The 22,978-nt window shown below is 38.4% G+C and overlaps 1 protein-coding gene across 9 annotated transcripts in view; it reads left to right on the top strand.

The window, feature by feature from the left end:
- LOC115976585 (callose synthase 3-like) overlaps positions 1 to 22,978 on the top strand; it is a 93,694-nt gene that overhangs the window by 50,838 nt on the left and 19,878 nt on the right. For 5 of the 9 annotated variants that reach the window (XM_031097939.1, XM_031097938.1, XM_031097941.1 and 2 more), the window contains 6 exons: positions 4 to 72; positions 309 to 498; positions 582 to 732; positions 1,026 to 1,145; positions 1,273 to 1,391; positions 1,506 to 1,589. In XM_031097939.1, coding sequence (XP_030953799.1) covers positions 4 to 72; positions 309 to 498; positions 582 to 732; positions 1,026 to 1,145; positions 1,273 to 1,391; positions 1,506 to 1,589 — 733 coding nt within the window. Of the gene's footprint in view, positions 1 to 3; positions 73 to 308; positions 499 to 581; positions 733 to 1,025; positions 1,146 to 1,272; positions 1,392 to 1,505; positions 1,590 to 2,450; positions 2,530 to 4,371; positions 4,412 to 7,928; positions 8,146 to 14,650; positions 15,031 to 22,978 lie in introns of those variants that run through there. The other 4 variants (XM_031097945.1, XM_031097943.1, XM_031097947.1 and 1 more) reach the window with 4 other exon arrangements.

The following is a 22,978-nucleotide window of genomic DNA, read 5'->3' as shown; positions in this document are numbered from 1 at the left end:
AAGTACGAGGCATGATGTATTACCGGAAGGCTTTGGAACTTCAGGCCTTTCTGGATGTGACAAAGGGTGAAGGTGATTAGAGAATTCTTGGTTGTAAACTTGTGTTTAATCATCTCTTGATTGGTGCACCAACTTATTTTTGTAAATGTTGCCATGAGCCTTGTAGCTCAACTGGCAACTCTTAGTGTTTCCAACAGATACATCCAGGGTTCAAATCCCCCTATCCTCAATTATCAAATTATCAAAAAAAAAAAAAAAAAACTAACAAACAAAAACTTTTTCTGGAAATGTCAATTTCTTTTATTCAGATCTTATGAAAGGCTACAAGGCTGCTGAACTAGATCATGAGAAAAAAAGGATTGGTGAAATGTCATTATTGGCACAATTTCAAGCAATAGTGGATTTGAAATTCACATATGTGGTGTCATGCCAGCAGTATGGCATTGATAAACGGTCTGGTCATCCTCGTGCCAAAGACATTCTAAAGCTTATGACAAAGTAATTCTCCCAAATTCAATTCTCGTTGTATAATTGCTACTCTAAGAAATTGTTAGTTACGAGCCCTTATTTCCTTCTCTCAGGTACCCATCTCTTCGTGTAGCTTACATTGATGAAGTTGAAGAACCTAGGAAAGGTTACTCCAAAAAAGGGGTTCAAAAGGTCTATTATTCAACACTTGTAAAGGCTGATCCATCATATTCAGATATTTCGCCAGGCCTAAATTTGGACCAGGTACAAGTATTAGATTATAACTTGAAACTAGGTTGGATGACTCAATAATCTAGATGCTGATGGTACTTTTATAGAATTGTGTTAGTGTGGCAGAGATCATAAAGATTGATAGATGGTTGACACACATGTAGACATTCTCTATTTTTCCTTTTCATTTTGCAGTTCTGGTAGTTAAAATGATTTTGTGATCATTCATTTGACTCCAACTATAGGCATTGTATGCACAGCATTGTCACTTGTTCTCTGAATTGTCATAATGCTTCATGAATGATTGTTTGAATATTCTATTGCAGGTTATATATCGGATAAAGCTTCCTGGGTCTGTGATACTTGGCGAGGGCAAGCCAGAAAATCAAAATCATGCCATTATTTTTACACGTGGGGAAGTCTTGCAAACAATAGATATGAATCAGGTACCACAGGCAAATATATATATGGTGTTTATGTGTCTGGCTCTATGTATGTATGCATGTGCACACTTAGAAATTTTTGGGAGCTCACTCTCTTAGGCGGAAGTCAGATTGTTAAGTTGTTCAACAGGTTAACTATATGGAAGAAGCCTTCAAAATGAGGAACTTGCTGCAAGAATTTCTTAAAAAACATGATGGTATGAGACTTCCAACTATCCTTGGACTTCGGGAACATATATTTGCTGAGAGGTACTTTTGTTGGTGTTGCTAATCTTAAAATGGATTTTGGTTGTAGTTCTTTGTGTCATCTTAGGTACATATGTGATTTTTGTATGGTTCATCATGATTTTGTTTTAAGTGCAGTGTTTCATCTTTAGCATGGTTTATGTCAAATCAGGAGAATAGTTCGGAAACTGTTGGGCAGCAATTGTTAGCTAACCTTCTAAAGTAAGATCTCTCTCTCTCTCTCTCTCTCTCCCCATATGTGTGCACAACTGTGCGTATACTTAGTAATATCTTCAGGTATCATGTTTTAAGAAAATCCAAGTTTGGTTTGATCTAGCTTTAGATAGTAAAGTCTCCTGTTGTGGTACAAGAGGCCTTGGACAAAATCCCGCCTACACCAGGGAGGGTTTGAAGGATAGATGAGAGCTACCTCTCATTTGTATATCTCATAGGCTCAATGGGCTACCCAATGGAGCCAAAAAAATTGGTTCATATGTTCAGCGAAATTAGGTTCTGCCAATGCTATCTTTGTTTCATTTGTTGGTTTCGTATGATTTGAGTCTTGTTTTATGTGTGGGCTGAAGCCTGAGCAGGTTTTTTTAGATCCATTATCTATACTAGCATGTTATTTATTGTTAGGCCTGAACTGCAAACTAGGTCATTAACTGGTGGCAATAAATTTTTCTAATAATATATATTGATGGCATCAAATAATATGAATCCTAGAAAAGTTATATCAAGCTTTATAAATTATTTAAAAAAAAAAAAAGAAGAAGCTCATCACAAGGATCGAATCCTTTGATTGTGAATTGTTTTTATTATTTAATTTAGATTGTTGAAATTATGGAGGAGTTGGGACAGCCCAAAATTTTCAATATTTCTATATCTTTTGGCCAAATATCTAAAGTTTGGTTTCTAAATTCTCTTTTTAGTTGACCAATAGTTACATTCAAAATAACAATTTTGATCCTACCAGATTTTTCAAATTTTAAACCTTTTTTTGTTGGTTCTGTTAAAATTTTTATTGTGTTTTAAAGTTTCTGCACCTGAATTTTACCCCCATTTATTTTTGGGATATTTAAGTCTGATAGCTTGGAAGCATGGACATGGCAAAAACCTTGGTGTGTATGTGTCGGACATGTGTTGAATACAGACATGCCAGTGACACAGCTGCATTTGTGTCTGTATGGAGTTCAGGAAGAAAAAAATTATGTTAGACATAGTCACCACAAGGTGGGGATGCAGTCACGGCATGACAACCACTAACCAAATATTGGGCAGTCATCGACCGGATCTTCTCTCTCTCTCTCTCTCTCTCCATTTGTCTAGCCTCTTTAGATTTACTCTCTCTGCCACTCGATCAACCATTAGGAACTCTCCCATTTTAGATTGACGCTTAGATGTTTGATCTGGTTCTCCTGGACAGGTATGGCTTCCTGCTGATCCCGTTTTAGTTCTTACTTCTTTTACTCAAAGTGAGTTTTTGACTTTTTGACCCATATGTCCTTTTTTTTATTTATTGCAAATTCATTATTTAGAACTTTTTACAAAAAATTGTTTCCCCATAGAGAGAGAAAGGTGTCAAAAGTTTCTTAACTTCTACTATAGCTTTTAACTTATTGTTTATGTTATTGCCATGGTCTTACCGCTTTACAATCCATTTTCATTAAAAAATATTTATTATTAGGAAAACTTTAACAGAAAGATTTTTATTATTAAAAAGTTCTATTTCAAGAAAAGAAATGTATGCTATTAAGCAAACTTTAAAAAAAAAAAAAAGATTTTTATCATAAAAATTCACATTGTTATTATTGGCTATTGAAATTTCGTTGTATGAATGTACTTTTGTTGTTTATCCGTCATTGCTTTTAATTAACTATAGATATACTTAGCAAAAAAAGATTTATTTTCAAACATTTTTGTTATCATTACTTATTTCTAAAACTTAAAATATGCTTGGAAATATGTAAAATATACCTAAAAAATCTATATTTATTAATTTATTCATTTTTGTGTTCCACTGTGTCATGACCTAGTTTTTCAAGAAATTTTGTGTCTTATGTCTTCTGTCTGTGTCTATGCTTCTCAACCTGATACAAGTGGCAAGCTACAAGTGATAGATAAATTTCAAAATATGAAGTGAAATGTTTGAAACTAATGATAAAAAGCTTGTGTTTGTAAACTAGGTAAAAGGTGAACACTACATAAATCATGGGTAATTTTTCTATGTTGATACAAGAAGCCGATGATCGTGCATGGGCATAAGGTTATCTTTTAACACATTGCGCGTAATGGTATCTAGTTTGGAGGAGTATGAGTTAAGCACCTCTCTAAAGGATGGTGACTGTGTTTAGGCCTTGTGTCATGAGCTGTGTTAGCTGCATCACTGATTTCATATGTTAGCATATACTGCTTACCCTTTCACAAATTGAAGGTCTTAAACTTGCTCATTGATTTATTTCACATGTTGTAAGCGTGTTTTTGTTAGTACACTGCACTTTTGACAACGACATATTCCAAAACTAACAACAACATTGTTGAACTTGTTAAATCATGCTTTGGGGGATTGTTTTTGTGGTTTCTGTGGGTTGAAACAGGAGACTACTTAAACAGTACAACACTTCATATTATTCAAGAGAAGGTCATGGAACACAGATATTATGGTTTAACCAGTGGTACAGTCTGGTATTAATAACAGTAGTTATTTCTGATTAACTTAATAACCCTAATATACAAAGAGTATTTATATAATAATCCCCCACATACAAAATGCCAACATTACTGACATGACTAAACCAATATTATTCATAACAGTCAACACATAACTTAGATCATCATTGACCCACAATGGAAGTCGTCACTTGTTTTCCGTGTGTGATCACTGGAATTCTTTTGCACCTATGCATCATTATTCCTCCTAGGTTGGACTGTTTCCCAGTCCCTTTTGCTAATGGCCATGGCACTCTTAAATGTCCTCAATCTCCTGCTTATTCATCTGAACCAGATTATGAGTCCAAAAATGTTGATGAGGCTGAAGATGCTGCTGCTCTTGCTGCTAAAGCTGATGTACTAGGTCTGCCTTCCTCCTATGCTGCTCCATCTTTGACTAATGGCCGCCCAGCGTACGCTTCTGGATGACATGGCTGATATGTACTTGCTTAACTCGTCTGGAGAGCAGATCCCCTCCGCTTACTGATTCTTGAGTACTCTGTCATTCATGACAAAAAGGGGGAGCGTATTTGATGGCCGCCCAGCGTATGCTTGTGGATGACGTGACTGATTTGTACTCACTTAACTCGACTGGAGAGCAGATTCCCTCAGCTTACTGATTCTTGAGTACTCTGTCATTTGTGAAAAAAGGGAGAGTGTATTTGATGTATGTGTTAAGGGGAGGTTTATGTACTTTTTGTTTATTTTAGGCTTGTCGCCATAATATCAACCTTAGCTAAATAAGTATGGGTTGTTGATTTTCTAGGCTTCGAAAGGAAGAAACATCTGGTCAATTTTCTGATTATCCCACCACCCCGTTGCTGGATTGATCAAATCTGCTGCCCGTAAGTCCTCTGTGGAGCCATCTCTAGGCAAGTCAATTTTTGGTGGGATCAATTATCCTTGTAAACCCGGATAATTGAGCCATCTCCCACTCTCCATTGCAATCCATCTGACACCAAAGACCTGGCTTTCAAAATGATTTGCCAAGCATATGACCCCAAAGAGGATTTGGCTTCCAAAACTGAGCCTTGTGGAAAATATTTTGCCTTGAAAACCTGGTAGAAGAGAGAGGATCGATCATTCAAAAGCCTCCAAACTTGCTAAGCCAACATCGCCTCATTAAATTTTTGTAAATCTTTAAAGCCCAAGCCTCCAAGATATTTTGGTTGGCAGAGAACCTCCCAACTCTTCCAATGAATCTTCTATTATTCACCCCTTTGCCCATACCAAAACTTTCTTATCAACATTTCAATCTCATGACAAAGACCTATGGGTAATTTGAAGCAACTCATGGCAAAAGTCAAGATAGCTTGTACCATGGCTTTGAATAGGACCTCTCTCCCTGCTTGTGACAATAACTATTCCTTCCACCCTTGCAACTTATTCCACACTTGCTCTTTTATATTATTCATACTCACCTTTTTGTTCCTCCCTACCACCAATGGAAGCCCAGATATTTCTCATTCTCTAAATTTTTCGAATGCCTAGGAAATTTGAAATTTCCTCTTTTCTCTCCACTGAAACTGCTTTACTGAAGAAGATTGTAGTTTTTCCTCTGTTTATTTGTTGTCCCGAAGCTTGCTCATAAAGAACCAGTATATCTTGAATAGAATGGAGATCACCCATAGTTTGCCCGACAAAAGATCAAGCTAAGGCTGTCCATGGGACAGATCGGATCAAGTTTGAGATTGACCTGCAACCGAACCGATTAGATAGGGTGTATGAAAAATGGACCCGCAACTGACCGAATATTCGAGTTGGGCCCGATATCTTAGGTCATCAGTTATGCAGGTCGGAGTAGTCGAGTGATTTTAGGTCTAAAGAACAACACAGAAGAAATCAATCCCAAACTCAAACAACACATCTCACATGTCACAACCATAATCCAAAACTAGAGAAATCTAATAACACCAAAAATATCACAAACCCAAATCTAAAGTTCAAATCAAACAGCACTGAAAACACCTAAACCGAATCTAAGATTCAAATCAATAAGAAAAACACTACAAACCCCAATTTGAGACTGAAAGAGAAAGAAAGAGGAGACCTAGATATGAGACCGAAAGAAAGAGAGAAAGAGGAGAAATAAGATTCAACTGGCACCACCACCACTCCCTCCTCCCACCATCACTGCATTTGCCATCAGATTACGCAAGATCAAAGCCATGCAGATCAGAGGAGGCTTTAGTTGGATCCACCTTTGACCTCTAGAGAAAGCTTTTTCAAACCGCTCTTTCCTCTGACTCCTTACTCTAGTGGTGTCCAGTCTTCCTTCACCCTCATCACCTGTTCCTCCGCCGTCTCTCTCTCTCTCTCTCTCATGTTTTCTATTGTTCTTTACTTCAAGAGAGTGGGATTTGAGGCAAGACACAACCCAGTATGGTGGGCTGGTGGCAGTAGGGCTGGCGGTGGTATTAGGACAGAGCCTAAGGGTAGGGATTTGAGAGAGAGAGAGAGAGAGTGAGATCCGGTCTTGACTTTGAGCATGAAAATAGACCCAAATCCTTTTTAAGTTTATTATTGGTTGGGTCGGTTTCTACGGGTTTCAAATTGCTTAACCTACCACCCAAACCAAACTTTCAGTTTTTAATAGCATATGACTCGAATCCGACTGACCATGTTATTTGGACCTGCTCGTTGGGCTTCGGGTTGAGTGGATCCAATCGGTTTGGTCGAGTCACTTGATCTGTTGGATAGCCCTAGATCAAGCTATCATCTGCAAAAAATAGGTGTCAAATTCGTGGCCCTGGTCTACACAAAGAGAAACATCAAATTCGATCCTCCCTAGCTGAGTATAGAGTAACCTATTCAAACCTTCTGAGCAAAGAAGAAAAAGATAAGGGGAGAGAGGGTCCCCTTGTCTAATTCCTCTTGAAGGGCGAATATCACCTTTAGGTTCCCCGTTTATCAAGATAGAGTAAGAGACTGAGCTAATACAACCCATTACAAGTGCAATCCATTTCTCGCTAAAGCCCATTTTTTCCATGACTTTTTCCAAGAAACTATACTCCACTCTGTCATATACTTTACTCATATCAAGTTTTAAAGCCATAAAACCCATCTTCTTCACTTTCTGAATCTTCATATGATGTAGTGTCTCAAAAGCCACTAGTATGTTATCTATGATGGCCTTATCCGACTGAAAGGCACTTTGGGATTCCAAAATCAAGTTTGGTAGCACCTGTTTTAACCTGTTTGCAAGTACTTAGGACACAAGTTTATACAGGATATTACACAAAGAAATAGTTAGTCATTTCTAGTTTTATATGTAGTTTCTTGGTACTGTTTGTACTTCATTAGTCTATTTTGTTTTGGAGTCTGTAAATTGGTTTTGGTCACAGAATTGTCAAATGAGATGATTTTTAGGTTTTAGATTGGCAAATTCCATTATAATGTGAAGTCTATAATGTGTTTTGCAATGTCCATGATCGAAGTGTGAAGATAACACTGAAAGAAGACTTTTTGTAGGATTGCAATTGCCATGCGATAGACTCTTGATTAATCAAATTCTAGTTTTTGACAAAAATTTGATCGCTTCTTGTTCGAGCGAAAGAGGATTGTCAATAGTATTTGTTTTGGAGTCTGTAAATTGGATTTGGTCATAGAATTTTCAAATGGGGAGATTGTTAGGTTTTACATTGGCAAATTCCATTATAATGTAAAGTCTATAATGTTTTTTTGCAATGTCCAAGATTGAAGTGTGAAGATGTTTGTTATGGGTATAAAGCTTGGGGCAAAACAGTAAACTCATGTATACTTATGTGTGTGTGTGTATATATATAATATGTTTTATGTAAGGGTTAATTGAAATAACCTGATATGTATTTTTTATCAACAACATGGTATCAGAGTCATTGCCACTGCCATAATCCATCCCTTTTCCATTGCTAGCCACCTTCATCGGCAACGCCAATCAACACTACAAGCTCCAGCAACAAGAACGAGCGTCGATTCTCCTTCATGGAGAAGTTGCCTCCCTCTTGCGACTGACTCCTTGGTCTTATGGTACCATATTGCCGTTGCTTGATCAAGATTTAGTCCTAGTTCAGGTCGCCTTCCCCACCAGCTGTCGCTTTTATCCTCGCTCTACCACCGGATTTGTCAGTCTAGGGCTCTGTTTTTTCTCTGGCGTATCTTTTCTCTACCTATTATGAGTTTATAAGCTTCTGATTGCTATTGATAGTCATGGTTGTTGGTTATTGGCTGTTCTCAGTGTTTTTGATGGTTGCTGGGATTGTTGAGTGTTGATGGTTGAGTTTGTTTAATTGTATTGTTGATTCTCTGGTTTAGTTGCTCCCCACGGGTCCATTGGCTTATTTGTTCACTGTTAGTTGGTTCTTTTATATAAGTTTCTTTTGTTATGGATTTGAAAGGTGCTACTCAATCTCATTTTATGTTATCTCCTGATATGCTTTCAATTACCTCCATTTGCCTTGATGGGAGAAATTATGCACAATGGGCTTAAGCAGTTGAAGTGTTTCTTTTTGGTATAAAGAAATTTGATTATGTGATTCAGGAACCCCATGTCTATGGACTCTAAATATGCTGATTGGAGAGCCGAAGATGCACAAATTAGGAGTTGCTTATGGCATAGCATGGAGTCTAAGATCAATTGTAGTTTTGTTTTCGTACCAACTCCCAAACTTGTTTGGGAACAGGCCAAGGAACTTTACTCTAGTCAAAATTATTGAAGTGAATTTATGAACTTCATCAAAATTATTTTTCCTTGAGTCTCAGTGATTTGTATTTGGAAGACTATTATAACAAGTTTAAGGTATATGTGAAGAACTCAATATTTATCGGCGCATCTCTTTTGATGTTAAAACTATGAAGAAACAATGAGATTCTATGCATGTTGCTTGCTTCCTCTCTAGATTACCTAAAATTTTTAATCCAGCGAAATCACAAATTTTAGGTAGTCTAGCCCTCCCAACATTGAGTGAAGTTTTTGGTAGACTTAGACAGGCCTCATTATCTGACTCTAATATTGCCCCATTCCCTTCCTCTAGTACTGATGCATTAACTTCTGGTGATAAATCTGCCTTTGCCACTTATATGGGGAGTAATATAGGTGGTCGTGTGGACTGAGGCTGTGGAGGTCATGACCAAGGGGGGCGTGGTAGAGGATGTGACATTCGTACGTGCACTAATTGTCATGGTGAGAATCATACAGTAGATTTATGTTGGGAGTTGTATGGTAAACCTTCAACTCACCAAGCTAGTTTTCAAGTTGAAGAACCACCTTCACAATCACTTCCGCCAACATCCAGAGTAATCTCTATTTTTGTAGGGAATTTCACTGAATTCCTAGCCTGTGAGAAACAAAAATAGAGAAAACACACGCCAAAGAAAAATAATCACACACAAAAGAAAATATTTACGTGGTTCAGCAATTTGCCTATGTCCACGGAGTTGCAAGAATTTCACTATTATCAGGGAAAAGTATAGAGTACAACTTGCGGCTACAATATTTTTCTCTCTATATAAAACACGGCAACACAACCTCCTTAAAACCCTAATCACTAAAGTCGGTTTCTATGTATACATAATGGGCCAAAAAAAATTTCTCCACTCCATGGACTAAGCCTCAGTAAATCTCCTATTAAAAACCACGCAATATTATTCGGGTCGGCTCGGGTCGTCGAACCGGATTAAACAAAATTAGGCTCCACAAAGCCCAACAAATCTCCCACTTGGGGACTAATTCAATCACCAACATCAAACCGCTATCCTCCAAGAAACAATCTTTCATCCCTACAACTTATCCTCCTGTCCTTAAGCTAGAAGACCAATTGAAGCTGCGCACAGCTTCAACTTCTCAATAGTGACACCCTTAGTCAACATGTCTACCGGGTTCTTAGATCCACAAATCTTCTCAAGTATTACCAGCTTATCTTCAACAAGGTAACGGATAAAGTGGTATTTTGTCTGTATATGCTTTGACTTTGAATGAAAAACCAAATTTTTGGCAAGAAAGATTGCACTCTGACTGTCACTGTGTAGAATGCCCATCTCCTGCTTCTTACCCAACTCATCTAAGAAACCATGTAGTCAAATCATCTCCTTTCCAGCTTCAGTTGCTGCAACATACTCAACTTCTATAGTAGACAAAGTAACAATCTTCTGTAGATTTGAAGCCCATGATATAGCTGTACCACCCAGAGTAAAAACAAACCCAGTATTACTCTTTCTACTATCAATATCACCAGCAAAATCAGCATCTACATAACCCTGCAGTTTCAAACTTGCACCTGTGAACCAAAAACATGTATCTGATGAACCCTTCAGATATCTCAGAATCCACTTGATTGTCTCCCAATGCTGCTTTCCAGGCCTACTTATGAATCTGCTCACAACTCCCACTGCATGTGCAATGTCTGGCCTTGTACACACCATAACATACATCAAGCTGCCAATAACTGAGGCATAGGGCACTTTGCTCATATGGTCCCTTTCTTCTTCTGTCTTTGGTGACTATTCTTTGCTTAGTTTGAAATGACTACCCAAAGGTGTGCTCACTGGTTTAATTTCATTCATGTTGAACCTACTGAGAACTTTCTTCACATACTGACTGTGAAAGCTTCTATGTACCATTAGCCTTGTCTCTAATGATTCTCATACCAAAGATTTGCTTTGTAGCTCCCAAATCCTTCATTGCAAACTGTTTGGACAATTGCTTCTTCAGATTATTAATCTCCTCAATGCTAGACCCTACAATAAGCATATCATCCACATACAACAGTAATATGATGTAAGAATTGTCAAAAGACTTAACATAGCAACAGTGATCAGCTTTACATCTCTTGAACCCAATTCTATGCATAAAACTGTCAAATTTCTTGTACCACTGTCTAGGAGCTTGTTTTAGGCCATACAAGCTCTTTCTCAGTTTGCAGACTAATTCTCTTGTTCTTGAGCAATGAACCCTTCTGGCTGAATCATGTAAAGGTCTTCCTCCAAGTCACCATGAAGGAATGCTGTCTTCATATCTAACTGCTCAAGATGTAAGTTTTCTGCAGCCACCATTCCCAGTACCAGTCTGATTGTTGACATCTTCACAACTGGAGAGAATATTTCTGTGTAGTCAATGCCTTCCTTCTGCTGGAACCCTTTAACAACTAATCTAACATTGTAACGTTTGCTACCATCATGCTCATTCTTTATTCTGTATACCCACTTGTTGTGCAAAGCCTTTTTTCCTACTGACAATTCAGTCAATTCCCATGTCTGATTTCCCAACAAAGAGTCCATCTCATCCTTCATGGCTAACTCCCACTTACTTGAACGTGCAAAGCCTTTTTTCCTACTGGCAATTCAGTCAATTCCCATGTCTGATTCCCCAACAAAGAGTCCATCTCATCCTTCATGGCTAACTCCCACTTGCTTGAATTCTTATCTTGCAAGGCTTCATCATAACACTCTGACTTACCACCATCAGTCAACAGGAGATAATTTAGAGTGGGTGAATAATGTTGTGGAGGTCTAATGTTCCTGGGAGATCTACGGACTTCAGCTACAAGTGTACTCAGATCTACCTGTAAATTTACATTCTCTTTATCTTCTTCACCCACTTTCTGGACATTACCTTCAGTCAATTCATCTAAATTGACAAACTCAGATTTCTTCTGATCTATCTCTGTAACATCTGACACTACAGTTGACCTGTTCTTATACATAACCTGTTCATTAAATATCATATTTCTACTTCTGATGATTTTCCTGTTTTGTTCATCCAAAAATCTATAGCCAAATTTCTCATCATCATAGTCAATGAAAAAACATATTTTAGACTTCGCATCAAGTTTACTACGAGCATTAGAATTAATATGAACATAAGAAACACAACCAAAACTTTTAAGTGTGAAACCTTTACCTCTTTACCGCTCCAAACGTCCTTAGGAAGTCTGAACTCCATGGGAACTGATGGTCTTCGGTTTATCAGGTTAGCTGCAGTGCTAACAGTATCGGCCCAGAAAGTTTTTGGTAGTCCAGCATGCAACCTCATACTTCTAGCACGCTCATTGAGAGTTCTGTTCATGCGCTCAGCCACACCATTCTGCTGTGGTGTCCCAGGAATGGTCTTCTCCATCCTAATTCCCTATGCAGCACAATACTCACTGAACCCTCTATCTATGTACTCTCCTCCATTATCTGACCTCAAACATTTTACTTTCAAACCTGTTTCTGTTTCAACCATGGCCTTCCACTTCTTAAAAGTTTCAAATACATCAGATTTATTTTTCAGAAAGTAAACCTATACCTTTCTACTTGAGTCATCAATGAAAGTGATGTAATACTTTGAACCTCCAAGGGATGCAACTGGAGAAGGCCCCCACAAATCAGTGTGTACTAACTCCAATTTTTCAGCTTTTGGTGTCCTGCCAGTTTTCAAGAAGCTCACATTTTTCTGCTTTCCTAAGATACAACTTTCACACATGTCAAAATCAATGGACTTTAATTCTGGTAGTTTTCCTTTTGACAGCAGCATCTTCATCCCTTTCTCACTCATGTGACCAAGTCTGCAGTGCCATAGGCTTGTATCAGTACTTGCATCAGCAACTGCAATTGTCTCTCGGACATGAGGTCATATACAGAGTACCAGTCTTCTTTCCACGAGCCAATACCCTAGCTCTCTTTGTAACCTTCCAAGTACTACCAACAAATAGTATTGCATGTCCTTCATTATCAAGTTGTCCAACAGAAATCAGATTCCTCCTCAGGTCAGGAATATGGCGAACCTTCTCCAATAACCAAACAGATCCATTGGGCAACAATATCCGGACGTCTCTCATACCTACAACATCCAAGGCTGAACCATCGACCAAATACACCTTACCAAAATCACCTGCAACATAATTCTGTATGATTTCTTGGTGTGGAGTGGTATGAAACGAAACTCCTGAATCCAAAACCTAATCATCAAGTGGACTGTCTACTGCAAGAAGTAATGCATCATGTACCTCTTCTGTTACAGCATTAGCAGAATCTTCATTCTTCTTCTTAGGACTTCTGCATTGATTTCTAAAGTGACATGTTTTCCCACAGTTTCAGCATTGTACTTGTTGGCCTGATCTAGATTTGTTTTTGTTCCGATTAGAATTTTTGGATTTTGATCTGTCCCGGTTTGAATTTCTGTCATTACTTCTGCCTCTTGTCTCAAGGTTTAGGGCAGAACCAGATCCTGAGGTTTCTCCTACATCTCTTTTGCGAATCTCCTCAGCCAGAATTAAATCTTGTATGTCATTGTACTTCAGCTTTTCTTTTCCTGTAGAATTGCTTACTGCCATCCTAATTGCCTCCCAATTGTTTGGCAAAAAAGCCAAAACGATTAGAGCACGAATCTCATCATCAAAATCAATTTCTACGGACGACAATTGATTTGTAATAGTATTGAATTTGTTCAGATGTTGTGCTACAGAAGCATTCTCTGCCATCTTCAAATTGAACAATTTCTTCATCAGATGCACCTTGTTGTTTACGGACGGCTTTTCATACATACCGGACAAAGCCTTCATCAGATCTGCTGTGGTCTTTTTCTTTACAACATTGTGTGCAATAGACCTAGATAGAGTTAACCTAATAACTCCCAATACCTGTCTGTCAAGAAAAGCCCATTCCTCAGCCTTCATAGCCTCAGGTTTTTCCCCTAGAAGTGGCAGATGCAACTTCCTCCCGTAAAGGTGATCCTCGATTTGCATCCTCCAAATTCCAAAGTCTGTGCCATCGAACTTTTCTATTTCAGACGCCTTTCTTGCTTCCTCTGTCATTGCTCCCACTCAAACCTAACCCTAGGCTCTGATACCAGTTGTAGGGAATTTCACCGAATTCCCAGCCTATAAGAAACAAAAATAGAGAAAACACACGCTAAAGAAAAACAATCACACGCACAAGAAAATATTTACGTGGTTCGGTAATTTGCCTATGTCTATGGAGTTGCAGGGATTTCACTATTATCAGGAAAAAGTACAGAGTACAACTTGCGGCTACAATATTTTTCTCTCTATATTAAACACGGCAACACAACCTCCTTAAAACCCTAATCACCAAAGTCGGTTTCTACATATACATAATGGGCCAAAAAAAATTTCTCCACTCCATGGACTAAGCCTCAGTAAATCTCCCATTAAAAACCACACGATATTATTCGAGTCGTCGAACCGGATTAAACAAAACTAGGCTCCACAAAGCCCAACATCTATTCCTCAGGAAGAGTACAATCACCATCTGTCTTTGCATTCTAACTCTATTGGTTCTTGTTCTACAGCTACTTTAGCTCAACATGATACTTCCATTGCTTGTCTTGCCACTCAGGACCCTTGGGTCATTGACTCAAGTGCTACTGATTGTATGACAGGTACCTTCGGTCCGACCTTGAGTACTCCAGTAGTCTTTCCAATGTTACATTGGCAGATGGCTCAACCACTACAGTTTATGGTTTGAGCATTGCCAATTTCAATCCTAATCTTTCTCTCCTTTGTCTCATATATTCCTGATTTTTCTTTTAATCTATTTCCAATAATAAACTTTTGAATTGCACTGCCATTTTCTTATCCACTCATTGCATCTTTTAGGATCTCAAGACGGGGAAGATTTTGGTGGAGGGCACGAAGCCGGTGGACTTAACTACCTAGATCAGCGTGATTCTCCCAGTTTAGTGGCTTCTCATTTGTCTCTCTTGCCTCTTCAGCATCATTGTCACCTTGGTCATCCATCCCTCAAAAATTTGAAGTTGTTAATCCCATCGTGTCGTCAACTTGAGTCCTTACAATGTGAAGCATGTCAATTGGGTAAACACCATAGGGTGCCTTTTGCCTTTTGGCGTGAGAGTCATGTTAATACTCCTTTTCATTTAGTTCATTTTGATATTTGGGGTCCAATAAACACTCCCTCATTGTTGGGATTTAGATATTTTGTCACCTTTATTGATGATTATTCTCGAGTCACATATCTTTATCTTATAAAAGAAAGGTCTAAATTGTACTCAATTTTCAAATCATTTTTTATGGAAATAAAGACTTAATTTAATGCTCCCCTTCCTATTTTTTAGTCTAATAATGCTCGTGAATATTTTCATACATCTTTGTCTCTATTTTTTGAGGATCATGGTGTTGCTGAACGCAAAGTGCATCATTTGTTAGAGGTGACTTGTGCCTAAATCATATTGGAGTGATATTGTTCTCACTGCCTGTCACCTGATTAATTGCTTGCCATCCACTGTTCTAGGTGGTCAATCCCTTATACAGTGCTCTCTCCTAATGCACATTTGTTCATCTACCTCGTAAGATCTTTGGTTGTGTGTGCTATGTTCATATCTAAGGTCCACAGAGTGATAAACTTGACCCTAGATCCATTAAATCTGTTTTTCTTGGGTATTCTCGTACTCAAAAGGGATATCGATGTTACTCACTTACTCTTTGTCGTTGTTTCATTAGTGTTGATGTAACATTTGATGAGTCTTAATCATATATCTCTCCTTCGGTTGGTAGTAACAGTTCTCCTCCTTGTCTTCCTCGCTTGTGATGGAAATCAAGATCAAATAATTGAGAACTTGAACTAGAATTGCCTTAGAATTAAGAATCAAAACTGGAATTATAGATAACTGGAGAAACTGAGTTTTTGTCCAGGTCTGAAATTAAGTTGAGTTTACATAAATAAATAAAAAAACTAACTGTACTTTTACATAGCAAGCCTATTTATAATCTTTAACTACTAGGAAATAAAGTAGCTAATAGTTATATAAGTCATAGCTGTAATTAAAGAGGATATATGGTAGATATAAGAAGTCAAAATAAGGAGCTGCTAGCTGTCCTAAGAGGTTAGAAAGAGTGGCAGGCTGTTTGGCTTGTAGAGGGTGGTTGGTTGTCAGTCCTAAGAGTAGAGGGGAGGTTGGTTGGTTGGTTGGCCTAAGGGTAGAGGGTGGCTACATCATACTCCCCTCCGTAATAGAAACTTGCCCTCAAGTTTTGACTGGAAAATAAGGCTTCAAATGCTTCACATTGAAGGCATTAGAAATGTTTTAGTGAGGGGGTAGTTGGACTATGTAGGCATTGTCATTGATTTTAGTCAATACTTTGCATGAACCTACTTTTCTTGCTCCCAACTTGGAATAGGAGCCATGAGGACATCTTTCTTTAGTCAAAATCACCCATACAAGGTCCCCTTCCTTGAAAATTAGTCTCCTTCGGTGAATATTACCAACGGCCTTGTAGTTTGCATCAGAATGTTCAATTCTCTCCTTGACTTGTGCATGGACAGATTGCATAAAATCTATCATTTCTATTGCTCTTACATTCTCTTTCTTAAAAAGTGGCAAGGGTGCCAAATCTAAGACACTCAAAGGTTTATTCCCATGCACAACTTCAAAAGGAGATGTGTTAATAGTCTAATTAAGAGAAAAGTTGTAAGCAAATTCAGCCAAGGGAAGGATACTTTCCCAATTCCTTGGGTTTTCTCTAATCAAGCATCTCAAGAGATTTCCAAGACTTTGATTGACAACTCTGGGTTGACCATCCGTTTGAGGGTGGGAAGAAGTGCTAAAGCTCAATTCGGTTCCTATCTTGTGCCATAGAGTTTGCAAAAAATGAGCAAGAAATTTAGCATCCTTGTTAGAAACAATAGAGAGGGGTACACCATGAAGCTTGTAGACTTCTTTGAAAAATAAAACAGCCATATTGGAAGCATCCGAAGTCTTTCTTGCATGGGATGAAGTAAGCAATCTTGGAGAAATGATCCACTACCACTATAATTGAATCATTCTTTTGTTGTGAAGGTGGAAGGCTAAGAACAAAATCCATACTAATACATTCCCATGGTTTATTAGGCACTGGAAGAGGTAAATACAGACCTAAATTAGTGGCTGTACCCTTTCCTTTTTGACAAACTTGACACCTTTGAACATGTCACTCAACATCTTTAGTCATTCCTGGCCAAAATTAGTCTTGTTTAAGGAATTCTAGGGTCTTTGATTTGGCAAAATGCCCTAAATTATGTTGTTCAACAATCATCAACTGAACATTTAGGCGCACATAATTTTAGCCCTTTGAAAAGAAATCCATCCTTCAACTGTTGGCAGGATGCTATCCCTATTGCAATTGTTGGTATAGATCACCAAAATGTGGGTTATCTTGGTAATTCTCCTTGAGTACTTCAAAACTAGGAACATTAGCTTGCATTTCCACCGAGAAACTAGTCGTCCTACTCAACCCATCAGCCACTTTGTGGAGAATTCCCGACTGATGTTTCAATGAGAAAGTGAATTGTTGCAAAAAGCTTACCCACTTTGCATGCCTCTTGTTCACATTAGATTGGCTATTGAGATATTTCAAAGCCTCATGATCAATGTGTAGAATAAACTCTTTGTAGGCCAAATAGTAACTCCAATGCTTGATGGCTTGAATAATAGCATAGAATTCCTTGTCATAGGTAGAATACCTAATTCTTGCTTCATTCAACTTCTCACTAAAGAATGATATGGGCTGCCCTTCTTAGCTAAGGACACCACCGATTCCCACTCTTATCAAAATTGGGCAAGGCAAGGATAGGAGCTTTGGTTAACTTCCTCTTCAAAAGTTGGAAGCTATCTTGGGCCTCATTAGTCCAAACAAATGACTTTTGCTTGAGACAATTGGTGAGAGGTGCTGAAATTGCTAATTAACCTTCTACAAAAGAGCAAGACCATGGAAACTTCTCACCTCTTGCACACTAGAAGGTGTAGGCCAATCAACAATTGCCTTAACCTTGTTTTTATCCATGAACACTCCTTTGGAGGACACAACATATCCCAAGAACACCACTTGATCCATTCCAAAGATACATTTTTTCATGTTACCATAAAACTTCTCTCTCCTCAAGATGTCAAGCACAAGCTGTCAATGCACCAAGTGATCCTCCAAACAGTAGCTATACACCAAAATATCATCAAAACACATCCCAACACAATCCCCCAATAGCGGTTGCAACATTTATGTCATCACCCTCATGAAAGTGCCAGGTGCATTTGTCAAACCAAATGGCTTAACAAGCCATTCAAATAATCTATGATGTGTCTTGAAGGCCGTCTTCTATTCATCTCCCGGGCGAATTATAATTTGATGATACCCACTTCGCAAATCAATCTTAGAAAACACCTTTGAACCCGCCAAGCAATCTAGCATGTCATCCAATCTAGGAATTGGAAAACGATACTTGATTGTGATCTTGTTGATAGCTCTACTATCCACACACATCTTCTGAGAGCCATCTTTCTTAGGAGTTAAAAGAGCAAGTACCGCACAAGGGCTAATACTAGCCCGAATGTAGCCTCTATCAAGAAGCTCTTAAACTTGTTTTTGCAACTCTTCCTTCTCCTTTGGAGCCATACGATATGCTGCCTTGTTTGGAAGGAGTGCACCCAATACCAAATCAATGGCATGTTGAATGTCTCACATAGGAGGCAAGTCAGGAGGTAACTCATGAGGTAACTCATAGGGAAAAACATCACCATATTGCTGTAATAACTCAGTGACAACACTAGGAACATCATTTCCAGCCACTATGTTGACTGGAATTAATGCCAAAATTTAACCACTATCTTGACTTTCTTGAATGAAGCTTTTAGAAGCAAGTAAAGAGGTTGTAGAGGATTTATAAGTCACCTTTTCCTTCATTGGCAGCAAAGTAAATTGTTGATTGTCTTTGCTTAAGGTATAGGTGTTCTTCCAATCATGCATCGTTTGGCGATCATATGGCCAAGGTCTTCCAAGAAGGATATGGCATGCATCCATTGGTACTAAGTCATGCCAAACTTCAGCAAAATATTTCTTCCGGATATAAAATGGCATCAAGCAACGCTTCATTACTTTCACCTCATTACCCTTCTTGAACCAAGAAAGTTTGTAGGGATGTGGGTGATCTTGGGTGACAGGCTTCAACTTATCAATCGCCTCCTGAGAAACCACTTTCACAACTTCCCCCATCAATGATCATACTACAAACACTTCCTCCAATGCTGCAAGTTGTATAAAAAAAAAAAAAATTGGTTCTCAGCCAATCTTCTTCGGAATTGAATTTAGGAGCAAGAAGAGTCTTCCTCATCACAAGTGTCAAGCCCTCTTCTTCTTCAAAATCACCACCAACCTCATTTGAAGGTTGATCAAAAATGGGTTCTCCATCTTCATGTTCAAGCTCTTTTACTTCGTCCAACATAAGAGACTTCTTCCTACAAACCTAAGATCAATGCCCCAGCTCTCCACATTTGAAACATTTGAAAATACCCACTTGTTGCTGTCTACCACCGCCAACAGTGGCTGTCTGAGACTGTTTTGGGGTTGTAATGGTAGATTTAGGACTTGCTGGTTGCTGTCCAACCCCAGAGATTTCTCCTCTCCCATATGTACTTGAATTCCAAACCTTATATTGGTTAGAAATCCCCTTACTAGACCTGGAACCCCACTGTCAGACCTTAAAGTTGGCCTAGTTTGTTGTTTTTCCACCAATAAAGCCTAATTGTAGGCTTCTGACATGTTCCACAATGATTGAAGGCTAAGGACATCTTGGATGGATGGCTTCAATCCACTCAAGTACCTTGCAACCATTTGTTCTTCACTTTCATTCAAATCTACCCTTACTACAAGTTGGTGAAATGCCTCCGTATACTCCTCTACACTTCCTTCTTGCTTAAGGTTGTGTAGGTCTTTGTAGAATTATTGGATGTAGTTGAAAGGAAGAAATTGCTCAAGGTGCTTTTTCTTAATCTTCTCCCAACTCTTGATCTTGACTTTATCACTTCTTAAGGCGAATAGCAACTAGTTTCACTTTCTTTTCATCCATAACTTCATATGAATCAAGCACCCTCTCAACGGTGTTAAGCCAATCTACAAAGTCTTTCGGTTTGAGACTCCCTTGAAATTCTAGAATTTCAACCTCGAAATTGTAGTCAAGCCTTGGCTCATTTCTTTCCACAAAAGGCCTACCCCTTGGAGGAACTCCAAAAGGGTTCTCAAAATGAGAATGAGAGTCATCAGACTCATCGATAGCCTCATGAGAAGGCTGCATACGCTGCACCACCTCCGTTAGTGACGCAACTTGTCTCCTTAATTCAGCAATCTCATCTCCTCTCTCTATATTTTGATCCGTCCACCATTCCTCCCCACCAGCGGGTTGGCTTCAACTCCTTCTCCAACATCCATTTGATTCCCCCATATTCCACCTCTCCTTCCTCTCCTACTTTAGGCCATTAGAAGCTTCATAATCTTTGAAAAAAATTGTAAATAGCAGCAATGGCACAAGTGATCAAACCTGTGATATTTGCAGTAGCAACACAGATTTGATTGGCACAAGGAACCCAGATCTGAATTCTAGGATCTTGAATGGAGGGAGAAAAAAAGAAAAACAAGGAAATCTAGGGCTCAAATGATCAAAGTGGTAGAGAAAAAGAAGACCAGATCTGTTCTCTGATACCAAATGATGGAAATCAAGATAAAATAATTGAGAACTTGAACTAGAATTGCCTTAAAATTAAGAATCAAAACTGGAATTACAAAGAAAATAACTGGAGAAACTGAGTTTCTGTCCAGGTCTAAAACTAAGTTGAGTTTACATCAAAAAAAATGACTTTACTCTTACATGGCAAGCCTATTTATAATTTTTAACTACTAGAAAATAAAGTAGCTAATAATTATGTAAGTCAAAACTATAATTAAAGAGGATACATGGCAAATATGAAAAGTTAAAATAAGGGGCTGCTGGCTATCCTAAGAGGCCAGAAAGAGTGGCTAGCTGTTTGGCTTGTAGAGGGTGGCTAGTTGTCAATCCTAAGAGTTGAGGGGGGGTTGGTTGGCTGGCCTAAGGGTAGAGGGTGGCTACATCAGCTTAGCACCTGTGTCTCCTTCTGAATCTCCTCAGAAACCACTCTAGGTGTATTGTTGTCGACAGAAACCTCCATTAGAGACGTCTTCCTTGCCTAGTGATCCGCCCCATATCCTACCTTTGTTCCAATTGCTTTGTGCAAAGGTAAGCGTTCTTGTACCTCTTATCCTATCTCTCAGTTTGTCTTTTATGGTCATTTTTCTTCATCTCTCGATGCTTTTACCACGTTCTTTAATTCTATTGCTGTTCCTAAGTCTGTCTAGGAGGCTATGTCCATCCCTGATTGAAAGTCTGCTATGGAGGCAAAAATGTCTATCCTGTCTAACAATGCTACTTGGTATTTAGCTACTCGGCCTCATGGGAAAACTACTATTGGTTGTCATTGGGTGTATACTGTGAAGTGTTTGCCTGATGGTTCTATTAAGCATTTGAAGGTTCGCTTGGTTGCCAAAGGATATACCCAGACATACGATGTTGACTATGCGGGGACGTTCTTGCTTGTTGCAAAAATTTCTTTTGTTTGGATTTTGATCTCCATGGCTGCTAATTTGGGCTAGCCCTTGTTTCAGTTAGATGTTGAAAATGTCTTCTTGAATGGTGATTTGAAGGAAGAGATGTATAGGGAGCAACCACTTGGGTTTGTTGCTTAGGGGGAGTTTGGAAAAATGTGTAGGTTGCATAAGGCCATCTATGGTCTTAAACAATTTTTTAGAGCTTGGTTTGGTAAATTCAGTGAAGCAATTTTAAAGTTTGGATTGTGACATTGCCACTCTAATCACTCTGTGTTTTCTCATACTTCTGCAAGAGAAAATATTTTGATGATAGTATATGTTGATAATATTATAATCGTTGGTGATGACAAGATAGGTATTGATGATTCGAAGAGATACCTTCAAAACTCTTTTCGAGGTAGCAAGATCTAAAGAAGGCATCAATTTATCACAAAGAAATTATGTTATGTATATTTTGGAAGAAACTGGCTTCTAGGATCTAAACCAGCGAAGACTCTTATGGATCCTAATGTCAAATTGTATTAAGATCAAGGGGAGCTGTTATCTAATCCAAAGAGATTTTGTCGTCTAGTTGGCAAATTAAATTATCTCACAATTACTCGCCCAGATTTATCATTTGCAGTCAATGTTTTGAGCCAGTATATGAAAGATCCTCGCCTTCCACATTGGGAGTCAATTATTCAGATTGTGAGGTATCTTAAAGCACATCTAGGCCGTGGTCTTTTTTGTATAAAACTAATGATAACTTACGGGTAGAAGCCTATATTGATGCTGATTGGGCAGGATCACTGTCAGATAGAAAATCCACTACCAGGTATTTCACTTTTTTGGTAGGAAACTTGATTACTTGGAAAAGTAAGAAACAAACTGTTGCTGCCAGATCTAGTACAAAGGCTGAGTATAGAGCCATGGCACACACATCATGTGAGCTTATATGGATTAAGTATTTACTTGAGAAATTAAAATTTGCTATGAAAGTGCCTATGACTATGCATTGTGATAATCAAGCATCAATTCACGTTGCTTCCAATCCTGTGTTCCATGCGTGAACCAAGCATATAGAAGTGCCATATTACTCGGGACAAAGTAGAAGATGGCGCAATTGCTACTCCATATGTTTCTTCAAGAGTGCAAATTTCTGATATGTTTACCAAAGCTCTATGTAAAACTCGTTTGGGTTTAGTATGTAACAAGGTTGGATTGTATGATATATACTCTCCAACTTGAGGGTGTGTGTTATGGGTATAAAGCTAGGGGCAAAACAGTAAACTCATGTATACCTGTGTATATCAATAATTTGTTTTATGTAAGGGTTAATTGACCCGATACGTATGTTTTATCAAAAACGTCAAAGAAGACTTTTTGCAGGATTGCAACTGCCATGTGATAGACTCTTGATTAATCAAATTCTAGTTTTTGACAGAAATTTGATCACTTCTCGTTCAATTGAAAGAGGATTGTCAATGGTTGTTTGATCACAGCTCAATCGATCGAAAATCATAAACTCAGGCTGTAACATGTTTTTATTAAGTAGGCTGGCTT

This window comes from Quercus lobata, chromosome 2 (genome assembly GCF_001633185.2).
Source record: "Quercus lobata isolate SW786 chromosome 2, ValleyOak3.0 Primary Assembly, whole genome shotgun sequence".
NCBI classification, from domain to species: Eukaryota; Viridiplantae; Streptophyta; class Magnoliopsida; order Fagales; family Fagaceae; genus Quercus; species Quercus lobata.
Note: the sequence above shows the minus strand (reverse complement) of the source record. Positions and strands in the feature narration are given on the sequence as shown.